The sequence below is a fragment of the Lithobates pipiens genome, unplaced genomic scaffold (genome assembly GCF_037356315.1).
Source record: "Lithobates pipiens isolate NorthernLeopardFrog02 unplaced genomic scaffold, aLitPip1_a1.2 Scaffold_25, whole genome shotgun sequence".
In the NCBI taxonomy this organism is placed as follows: domain Eukaryota; kingdom Metazoa; phylum Chordata; class Amphibia; order Anura; family Ranidae; genus Lithobates; species Lithobates pipiens.
This window is the reverse complement of record NW_027507787.1, coordinates 216,272,178-216,284,261: the sequence shown is the minus strand read 5'-3', so window position 1 is coordinate 216,284,261 and position 12,084 is coordinate 216,272,178. Positions and strand designations below refer to the sequence as shown.

The 12,084-nt window shown below is 42.8% G+C and overlaps 1 protein-coding gene across 1 annotated transcript in view; it reads left to right on the top strand.

The window, feature by feature from the left end:
• Nucleotides 1-12,084, top strand: part of TCERG1L (transcription elongation regulator 1 like) — a 390,196-nt gene that overhangs the window by 31,828 nt on the left and 346,284 nt on the right. The window contains exon 2 of the mRNA XM_077455545.1: nucleotides 2,485-2,628. Within this exon, the coding sequence (XP_077311671.1) occupies nucleotides 2,485-2,628 (144 nt within the window). The remainder of the gene's footprint in view (nucleotides 1-2,484; nucleotides 2,629-12,084) is intronic.

The window sequence follows — 12,084 nt, the reverse complement described above, 5'->3', positions numbered from 1 at the left end:
CTGCCTGCCACTCCAGTTCCAGGCCCTGCCGCTCTTCCAGAACATTCTCCCTGGAAGCAGGGGAGGCACCTCAGAACTCCCTGCCCCCAGATCAAAACAGACAGGCCTAGCTTACAACATAGGTCTGCCTAAATTTACCTGTGATGACAGTCTTTCTAGTAAAAAGCCTATTATGAGCACCTACCTATTGGTAGAGGGTGCTACACAAAAATAATAAAAAAAAAATCCCTGGTCAGCCAGCCATAAAGGTCTTTGAGGTGACAGTTGTGCTCCTGCATTGTAACATATGCTCCTGTTTGATGGTACAAGTGGTCATGTTGACACTTATTCTACAGGTATGGTCCACTATTGTGCCAGTCAAGAGCAATGATGTGCAGCTGTTGCTGGAAGTCATGCATGTAGACTGAAAGCAGCTGTAGGAGGTCACAAACACTGATATGCAAAAAAAATAAATGTAAAAATGGTAAGAGCATTATTGGTAAAATATGGTAATTGTTCGTGATTAGGGATGGTCTTCATGTCAAATTTGAGTTCAACCCAAATCCAACCTATATACTGTTTAAGTAAAAAGAGCAATTGATGATCCTGGGTGATGTTACTGACCTCCATCAATCCCCCCTTTTTTATGTGTACTGTTTCTTTACAAACAAACTGAAAAATGGTGTGGGGGTAACCCCCAAAATTCATACCAGATGATATCCAAGATTGCAGCCTGGGTGACCAAGATATAGAAGGCAGCAACTGTGTGCATCCCATTCCTGTACCATACCAGGCCATATGCTTTTCAACTATGGAAGGGCAGCTTCCCCCACCTTGCAAAGCACAATGTTGAGGGACAATGTCTACTTTCCCAAATCCTGCCCCACAAAAGGGATGTGTAGGGTTTGTTGAGGGGGGGGGGGGATCTGAAATCCTATAATATCTTGGATCCCAAGATCATTTATTCCTGCAAAGTGATGGGTACAGGATCTATAGAACTCATTTTAAAAAAGCAAAAACATAAATAATTTCCTCCGATGTAAAGCCACCATTTACCATGTCTGTCTTCCTGACGGACTTTTCGGCGGAGTTCCGACTGATTTTCTGAACGAACAGACTTGGACACACGAACGGACTAAGTCAATGCGAAAGTCCATTCATTTTGAACATGATGGCTTAAACGGGACTAAACAAGGAAATTCAACAGCCAGTAGCCAATAGCTGCCCTTGCGTCGTATTTGGCCTGTCGGACCAGCACACAGACGGACGGTTTTTCCTGATTTTAGTCCTTCGGAATTGAGTCCATCGGATAGATTTGAAACATGTTCTATTTCTAGGTCCGTCTGATTTTTTTTTTCCGAAAAACAATCGGACTAGCCCACACACGATCGGATTGTCCGACGGACTGATGACCTAGTCTGCCAGAAAGTCCGGTCGTGTGTATGCGGCATAAATCTTTTTCTGACATTTGTTGGTTTCAAGTTAAAATAATTTTTTTGCTAGAAAATTACTTAGAACCCCCAAACATTATATATATTTTTTTAGTAGAGACCCTAGAGAATAAAATGGGGGTTGTTGCAATATTTTATGTCACACTGTATTTGTGCAGCGGTCTTTCAAATGTAATTTTTTTGGAAAAAAATTACTTTAATGAATAAAAAAAAAAAAAGAACCAGTAAAGTTAGCCCATTTTTTGCATAATGTGAAAGATTTTATGTTGCGAGAATCATGAGAGAATCATGATCTTTTTATTCTAAGCAAAAAAATCTTCATTTTGGCCAGAATCATGCAGCTCTAGTAGGTAGGGTTAAATTAACTTTACATCTCCTAAAAACATTGCTATTTTAGAATGTACATTAATCATTTGAATATTTCTATGTCTCAGATGTAAATGATACTGTCATTTTAAAACATGTAAACTAGTTGGTATTTTCTAACCATAAATACTTATAAGATCTAATAATTCACCACTCTTGGTAACACTCTGTTAGGTCCCACCTCAAATTTATGGCCCGTTGTGTTATACAAAGTACTTGAGGGCCAATGCCTGCAGTGGCAGTGAGGAAACACAGATATAAACCATTTATAATTTGAGATAACTCTTTTTAGTTAATAGTTAACGCTTTCCATGTGTAAGTATATTCAGCTGCAGTTTACTGATATTGAGTTACAGTCCAATGGGAGCTCTTCTGGGAGAGTACTCTTCCCACAAACCCTCTACAATAATATTCACTGGTTTGTTATAAGAAGTTCAGAGTCTGCATAAAGGGACATTATTATATATATATTTGCCAATGGCAGCAAGGCACAGGCCTGTCTCGAGGCCTGTCTCAAGGCCTGTCTCAAGTCTCCATTATATCTGGAAGAATCTCAGGACAGAGAACATCTTGTACTACCTCTAGGAGGTGATACCATCTAAGCCCAATCACAAGAACTGACCTGTAATGTGTTTTTTAAAGTATTTACTGTATGCATGTTTATTATATTGTTTCTTTTCTTTTACAGTGGGTTGGCGGTCATCCTTCTGCATTTGGATTTTCTCCATCTTCCAGTTTAGAAATCATTCCTCTGTTTCCACATGTTTACACCTCCACCGTTCCTCCACATGCAAGAAAATGTTGGCTGGAAAAGAAAATACCAAACTGCAAAGTAAGTATTACTGAGATATGAACTGTATGTGTGATGAGTGTATCAAAAATATATATATACATAGGTTTCCAAAGCCCATTGCATCAGGGTTTGCACCCCAAAGCTCAAACATATGTGTGTATGTGTGCATATACTGATGGTGTCAGTAGAGCAGTGAACGGTTTCAGTAGAGCAGTGGATAGTGTCATAAGGGCAGTGGATGGTGTCAATTAGACATGTGCAATTCGTTTCGGTCCAAATGAGTTTTTCACAGAATTTAGACAAATTCGTTAATTTGGAAATACTTGAATTAACAAAAACCTGTTAAACCAATTTTTTAGAATATTCGAAAATTTGAAATTTCAAAAATTTGGAAGTTCAGAAAATCGAAAAATTCTGAAATTTTAAATTGAAAAATTCGGAAAGAAGAATAAAAATACGAAAATAAGAACAAAAATCCTTTCAAATTTGGCTGTTGGTAACAAATACAAATTTATCCAAAGTTACAAATTATCCGAAATAACAAAATGCCGTATCTAAATGAAAAAAGTAATAAATAACTTTTTAGTATTATTTAGCAAGGTCTCTGACCTGGTTCAGTCTAATGAGAGCTTTCCCGCGCCAAAGATAGCCAACCTCCTTCTGTATGTGGTGGATTGTGAGGCATAATGAGTGCAAGGTGGACAAAGTTATTGGGAGTCAGACACTTCTTGGATGTAAACGTTTTTTTTTTCTCTTAGTCCTTTTTATATTTTTGGGGGAAAGAGGGTTAGGGCCAGGACACTCTGAAGCCCTGTACACACGGTCGAGAGAATCTGTCGGAATGCGTCTTATCAGGCCGTGTCGTCAGATAATCCAACTGTGTGTGGTATGCATCGGACTGATTCCGTCCGAATCTCCGTCCGACCCAATTTTCCAACATGTTGGAAATATTTCCCGACCAACTGGGCTGGTCGGACCTAATCCGATCATGTGTATAGCATTTTGATCGGACCAAGTGCCACGCATGCTCAGATCAAATTCCTACATCAAAGCTATTGGCTACTAGCCTGAATGTAGTCCTATCGTAACGAAATTACGTCATCACGTTCTGAAAGATCTGATTTTTTGCCAACTTGGCCCGACCGTGTGTATGCAACAGTTTCGGACACAATCCGTCGGACTAAATCCGACGGGCAAAATCCGACGGATTTGGTTGGCAGAATCTCCGACCGTGTGTACAGGGGCTTAGATAGTTGTAGATTCAATTGCCAGACTCCGAGACTTCAATAGGGGGACAGCCATACAGGAAAAGGCCCCAGCAAGGCGCTATATCTGCACTTGCAGGAATGATGTCTCCTATGGCAACGGTCTTAAACAGTTCCTAACTCAAACCCAACAGTTCCTTCAGCTTCACTACAACTGCCTGTTGTAGTTCTTCAACACTGAGCTCATGGTCTCTCACTAGACCCTCTCATTCACTAACTCTGAATCTCTTGAGCTCTTTCAATTTTTGCGGTGGTATCTCTCTCAAGCATCACCCTTGACTTGACTCACATGGCTCCTCTGCTAGCATCACCTTCGCTGGTTGGGTCCCTGACTCAATCACCGCCTGAAGTTTTCCGATTCTCTACCGTGCCCGTTTGATGAGACTGCTGCTCCAGTACTTGCTTCAGTTACTTACTGTGGTCCCTGATAATAAGATGGATGGTCCCTTAGTGGCGACAGCTTCCTTTCTATCTCCGATCACTGACAGGTTCTCCAGCCGGCAGAACCGTTGCTTCTGGTTAGACTGCAAGCTGCAATCCCAACCCTGCGCAGCTCTCTTGCTTCTGGATAGGCCCTCAGACAGCCTAGCAGCCAGATGCCCCTGTCAGTACACACCTCTCATCATTTTAAAGTGCCTCTGATTAACCCCAGATAAAGTTCAGCTGTTCTAGTAGTTCTAGTAGAAATCTTCCAAAGCATCAGCGGGATCTCGTTGTTAAAAGATATAAGTCAGGAGAAGGATACAAAAGAATTTCCAGGGCATTAGATATACTATGGGACACAGTGAAGACCGTCATCATCAAGTGGAGAAAATATGGCACAACAGTGACTTTACCAAGAACTGGACGTCCCTCCAAAATTGATGAAAAGAAAAGAAGAAGAAAACTAGTCAGGGAGGCTGCCAAGAGGCCTAAAGCAACATTAAAGGAGCTGCAGGGATATCTGGTAAGTACTGGCTGTGTGGTACATGAGACAACAATCTCCCGTATTCTTCATATGTCTGGGCTATGGGGTAGAGTGGCAAGATGGAAGCCTTTTTTTATGAAGAAAAACATTCAAGCCTGGCTAAATTTTGCAAAAACACATCTGAAGTCTCCCTCGAAAGCATGTGGGAAAATGTGTTCTGGTCTGATGAAACCAAGGTTGAACTTCTTGGCCATAATACCAAAAGATATGTTGGGAACAAAAACAACACTGCACATCAGCAAAAGAACACCATACCCACAGTGAAGCATGGTGGTGGAACAGGGGCCTTAGTCAAGGTAGAGGGAATTATGAACAGTTCCAAATACCAGTCAATATTGGCACAAAACATTTAAGATTCTGCTAAAAAATCTGAACATGAAGAGGAACTTCATCTTTCAGCATGACAACGACCCAAAGCATACATCCAAATCAACAAAGGAATGGCTTCACCAGAAGATTAAAGATTTGGAATGGCCCAGCCAAAGCCAAGGCCTGAATCCGATTGAAAATCTGTGGGGTGATCTGAAGAGGGCTGTGCACAGGAGATTCCCTCGTAATCTGACAGATTTGGAGTGTTTTTGCAACGAAGAGTGGGCAAATATTGTTAAGTCAAGATGTGCCATACTGATAGACTCCTACCCAAAAAGACTGAGTGCTGTAATAAAATCAAAAGGTGCTTCAACAAAGTATTCATTTAAGGGTGTGCACACTTAGGCAACCATATTATGACCTTTTTTTTTTATTTTTACTTCCCTCCACCTAAAAGATTTCAGTTTGTTGTTCAACTGAGTTGTACAGTTTATAGAAGAAACCTGATGGGTTTACTTCCTCTTTGATTCCCTGCAAAGGTAAAGCATAATGGACTACTGTGCATCGCATAGTAGTCCATTATGTGTCACTTACCTGACACAGGAGCCAGCGAAGTCTGTGCTGTTCCCTGTAGTCCGGCGCATCCATCTTCTCGGTGGGTCTCGCTGCTCCGCTGCTGTCATTCGGCGAAGTCGCGATGACGTCACTCCCGCGCATGCGCACAGGAGCCGCCACTCGCGGCATATCGCCATTGACAGCGGTTTAGGAGATATTTCTTGGACCTACAGGTAAGCCTTAATCTAGGCTTACCTGTAGGTCAAAGTTGGTTGTAAGGGTTTACAACCACTTTAAAGGTGGAAAAAGTTCGGAAATGATTAACCTTTGTCTTATTTTTTGACATCACAGAAACCTGACATTTTAACAAGGGTGTGTAGACTTTTTATAACCCCTTAACCACTCTGTGTGTGTGTATATGTATGTATATATATTCCTACGTCCACTACTTACATGGTAGTCACACCTTATTATTAGTCTCAGCTGTCCACAGAATTTTATATATACGGTACAAATGTTCAAGCAGAGCTCCATCGGCTTCGGAGTGCAGGTGCCACCATTGCAAGTAAGGGAAACCAGTGTCGGTTTCCTACTGCACACGCACAAGTCGAGCTGCGCTACCTGAATGGTCCCATCATCTTCTGGGACACACACAGGTCCCAGAAGGCAAGGAGGGAGGAGGAGGGACTGAACATGTGCCGTAGACCGGAGATCTTACCCAGAAGTGGGAGTGGGTACCTGTCACAGCCAGGTACCTGCTCCCCTCCAAAAAGTGGCTGTGGAGAAGGGGGGGGGTAAAAAAGCTGCAAGCAGAAAGAACACAAGAAAAGTGTTTGTTTCTTTTGAAGTACTCATTAGGGGGGTAACTAGTTAGTCTGGGAATGACTTTAGTTTAATTACTAGGATGAGCAGATGTGTTTTCTTGTTTTATGCTATGGAATTTCTGTACTGAGCTGTTCTGCATTAAAACTTTTTTACTGTCTTGCTGAATAAAAGTACAGGACAAGTCTGTTTGGACTATTGCTGGGTGCCCCTGTCTCAAGCAAGGTTTACCGTCGCCACTACCAGTTGAGCCTATTTCCATATATATACAGTGTGTGTGTGTGTGTGTGTGTGTATGTTAGAGATGAGCCGAACACCCCCCGGTTCGGTTCGCACCAGAACCTTTGAACGCTGAACTGACCCAAAATTCATAGGAACTGTAGAACCCAATTAAAGTCTATGGGACTCGAACGCTGGACTGGAGGCACACAACACCCACTTTAACTCCTGCAGATGCCTGTATTAGAGAACACCAGCAATAAAGGGTAGATACAGGTGTATACTGTGCTGTGCTGGAGGCACACAACACTCACTAATTCCTGCAGATGCCTGTATTATAGAACACCAGCAATAAAGGGTAGATACAGGTGTATATTGTGCTGGAGGCACACAACACCCACTAACTCCTGCAATGCCTTTATTATAGAACACCAGCAATAAAGGGTAGATACAGGTGTATACTGTGCTGGAGGCACCCTGCCTTTAGCCAATCATGGCTCTCACAGCAGAGCGCACTGTGATTGGCCAAAGCATTTAGGTCAGGTGCAAGCTTTGGCCAATCAGCAGACGTCAATGCACTGCGATCTTGCAGTGCATTGGTGGTCTCGCCGTTCATTATGGAGCGTTCCGCTGGCAAAATTCCAGCCAGCAAAAGATTGAGGGTAGGTTTTCAATTTTTCGTTCAGAAAAAGTTCCAATCAGAAATTCCAATCGCCTGTATAAATTCCGACTCGCAAAATTCCTACGCATGCTCAGAAACAATTTGACGCATGCTCGGAAGCATTGAATTTCATTTTCTCGCCTCATCGTAGTGTTGCATGTCACCGTGTTCTTGACGGTCGAAAATTCTGAGAACTTTTGTGTGGATGCAAACCAAGCTTGAGCGGAATTACGTCTGAAAAACTATCCAGGATTTTTCCGACGGAAAATCCGCTCGTGTGTACGGGGCATAAGAATAGAGCTCTAGACTGCAAACACTAGGGGAAGCCACAAAGCTCTAACAGAATGCCTTAGCATGGAGATCATACTAGGAGTACCCACAATTGAATAAATAGAAATGACTAAATTGAAAGAAAAATTTTATAGGAAGAATCCACAGTGTTCCAAAATAAACTTATTTTATTCAATAAAAATCTAAAATATAGAACTGCACAAACAACTATGAGTACAATGTATAATCAACATTAAAAAAGTCGACATGTGAACTCTTTAAAAGCATATATTTTGAGTACAGCATCATTACTAAAGGTTCCCGTTGACTTTACATTGGCAAGCAATATTCTTTTTGAACAGTCATACATTCAGTATTTGTATTGGGATAACCTGCCAACGAAAAATGTCTTACAGTGCAGAAGGTGGCTATGTAGGGCCCAGGCACTGGCGGCCAACAAAGTAAATCCATCCTGGCCAGTCTGTTTGCCTTTAGTAAATCAACCCTTATGTGTTGTATATAGGTATTTAGATATTAGGCTGTCTATTGTATGGCTTGAGATCTGCTAATCTCCTCACATTAGTCAACTACAGTACCTAACGGAATAATCTGATGTTTTATAAAGGACTGTATCATCATTGTCATCAGCTAACCTCCTCCATTTGGCTTTTGTCTAGGGCAGTGGTCTCCAAACTGTGGCCCTTTGCTTGCCAATTATCTGGCCCTTGAGGCACTATTCTCTCACTGATACGAGACACCTACAGTATATGCCAACTGACATCAACAATAGGGCGCCATTTCTCCCATTGACACCAACAATTGCCCCCCCCCCCGTGATACCAATAATGGGGCACTATTCCTCCAGATTAGGAACATTTCCACTCCTGCTGGCCACTGTCCTGCCCTCCTAAAGTCTGAAGGACAATGAACTGGCCCTTTGTTTAGAAAGTTTGGAGACCTCTGGTTCTAGGGAAAGGACTACAGTTATTGTCTTTCAATGGTTCGTGGTAAAGTTCTCACCACAGATCATATGTGTGTGGACCATTGTAGCTGTACTATCTTCTGCTCAAATTTTAGAAAATAGTGAAATTTACATTTTAACAGCCTTGTGTTTAAAGATGCATTTCATTTCTATCTCTATGGAAAAGCTTTATGTAATTTCCATGTACGTGCTTTGTATGGTTTACAGGTTCTTCATCTTTAAAACATTATTACAAAGGTCTGACCAAAAATGATCAGAATTTGTACTATTTTTAGTGTTTGCCATTTCCAGCTGCAGACAGTTGAGTTTAGATAGTTATGAAACGTATTACCGTACAATCACCTTGACATCGCACACACATACCAAAAAAGTTCAATACCTTACTTTAATGCAATGGCAACACCAGACTGAAGTATATGGGACCCGCAGCCTCCACATTCCTCAGATCTGGAGCAGCTAAAAAAAAAGATTACTTAAAGCGTTTGCTACCCCAACACTTTATATTCCTGATGTGTGCCTGCTGTACATTGTACTTGTATGAGAAAGCCTCCTGCTCTCCTTTGTATTGCTTCTTTTATGTGAAATCCCTGGCTTTCCTATTTTAAAAAACTGACCACACTAGGCAGGAGAGCACACCGTGGTTAGTTCTCTAGCTTTGCTGTGAACTCAGTTTACTCTTCTCCAATGATCAGACTTGTCCTGACACGCCCCCTGCACAACCATTCACTGGAAAGCTCAGTATGCTGTTGCTTCTCTTTCCCCAGCTCCTAAGCAGCTGAGAATAGAGGGAATATAATCACTTATAAAAAATAGAAAAAAGGTATTTTTATATATTTTTTTTAATATATCTATACAAAAATGTTGCATTTCATTTTTATTTTAACCACTTAGGCCCCAGACCATTTGGCTGGCCAAAAACCAGAGGACTTGCATTGGCATTTTTAATTGCACTGATCGCTGTATAAATATGAATGGTCCCAAAATCGTGCCAAAAGTGTCCGCCATAACGTCGCTGTCACAATAAAAATCGCAGATCGCCGCCATTACTAATAAAAAAAATCATAAAAATGCCATAAATCTATCCCCTGTTTTGTAGACGCTATAACTTTTGCGCAAACCAATCAATATACGCTTATTGCAAAATTTTTTTTACCAAAAATATGTATCGGCCTAAAATTATATATTTTTGGGGGATATTTATTATACCAAAAAGTAAAAAATATTGCATTTATTTTTTCAAAATGGTCAGTCATTTTTTGTTTATAGCACAAAAAATAAAAACCATAGAGGTGATCAAATGCCACCAAAAGAAAGCTACGTTTGTGGGGAAAAAAAAGCATCAATTTTGTTTGGGTACAACATCATATGACCGCGCAATTGTCAGTTAAAGCAACGCAGTGGCGAATTGCAAAAAATTGCCCCATTCATTCAGCAGCCAAATCTTCCAGGGCTGAAGTGGTTAAGTAAGATCCTGAATTTAAATCAGTATCAACCTTTTGGGAGGAGTATTTAAACTAACTAAAAGAAGAAGAATTGGCACAAGAGACACACTCTACTGACTGTAAGTTATGTCCCTTGTGCTGATATTTATTTCTTATTTTGGCAGCACTTAGGCTTTAAATTAGCTTTGTGTGTAGGGGTGGATTTTGGTAGTTATTTTAACTGTATTATTATTTAACTGTATTATTTGGAAGTTTTCTGGGGAGTAGTACTATTATTAGAGTGTCCACTGCTAATTTCCAGAGTTGGTTTCCTTTATTCTAATTAGACATAAGTTATAAACTATTTGCATTTTTGTTTAGCTTGAGGATCCTGCCATGGTCCTCTCCCCACAAGGTGAGACAATCCGAATCCTTTTGGCAAAGTCTTGTCACTAAAAAGCTATAGTGTCATGGACGCGATGTGAAAACGAGGTCATAGTAAACTTGTGACTCCAACCCAGGATTTTACAGCTATTTTTAAAGTCCCTACATCTTCTGGAAGTTACAGTGACCTGTGGGTTACATCAATTGTTAAGAGGAACTGACTGAGAGACTGATAACTAGCGTAATCTACATCAGGCGTTCCTTAGCAAAGGTGGAAAGTCCCTTTGAACAGTGGTGGCTGGTGGGTTCTTCTCTTGGGGGGGGGCGACAAACAAAGAACCCCTCCCCCCAGAGGCATGGCATGACATTGAAACACCCCCCCAGCGGGTCGGTACTTACCCGCGAGGCTGTGGTGTCCTCTCCTCCTCTCCTGGAGTGCAGGCAGCGGTGTGTCTCCTCTTGCACCAAAGCGATGGGCTTACAAAAGGATTGCCAGATGCTTTGACCAATCGGAAACAGGTCTCGCAGACCAGCCTCCTGATTGGTGGGCAGAGGCGTAACTAGAAACCTCAGGGCCCCGGTGCAAGAAATCAGGAAGCCCCCCCCCCCGAAAAGCATGATTTTGATACTATTTTTTTTTCCATTGTACAACAAAGTAAAACATTTCTGTTTCTGATTACAACTTACCGTAACTGGCAAGAGGAAGCTTCTATTAACAACAACTTTACCCTTGCCCAAAAATTCAGCCTACCCGTGTCCACCAGTGCAGCCTGTGTCACCAGTGCAGCCTGTGTCACCAGTGCAGCCTGTGTCACCAGTGAAACCTGTGTCCCCAGTGCAGCCTGTGTCCCCAGTGCAGTCTGTGTCCCCAATGCAGTGGTGCTACTGGAGGGGGGTGGTGGTAGTGGTACTGGAGGGGGATTGTGGTCCTGGAGAGCGGTGGCGGTGGTACTGGAGGTGGGTGGCGGTGGTATTGGAGGTGGGTGGCAGTGGTCCTGGAGAGGGGTGGCGGTGGTACTGGAGGTGGGTGACGGTGGTACTGGAGGTGGGTGGTGGTGGTGGTACTGGAGGGTGGGGGTGGTACTGGACATCAGGGTTCCCAGAGGGCCCCCTTGCTTCAGGGTCCCCAGAGAGCCTCCCCTTTAGGGTCCCCAGAGAGCCCCCCTTACTTTAAGGTCCCTAGACAGTCACCCCCCCTTCCAGAGGTTTCCCTGTACCTTGCTGGACTCCGCTGTGCACCTTGGCCCCCAGCACATCTCTGTACCCCCCCCACCTGGTGGGAGGCAGCGATCAGCAGCTCTATGATGTTCATGGGCGGCGGGATCTTCCTGTGGCTTGTAGTTCTCTTCCTGAGTCTATACACACACTGGAGAGGGGTCAGCATGGCTGTGAGTGGAGAGAGGGTCTCTCATGTAACAGCAGCACAGAGACACCGGGATTGACGTTTTATTTCCCCCTCATCCGTCCTCTCTCGCACGGGACACAAGACACACAGCTGATCTGCTCCCCCTCCCCCCCCCCCCTCTCCTGTGTTCTCAGCGGGAAATCTGAGCTTGTTATCTTCACACCTGAATACCCGCGGAGAACACAGGAGAGGGGAAGGGCCGAAGGGGGAGCAGATCAGCTGTGTGTCTTGTGTC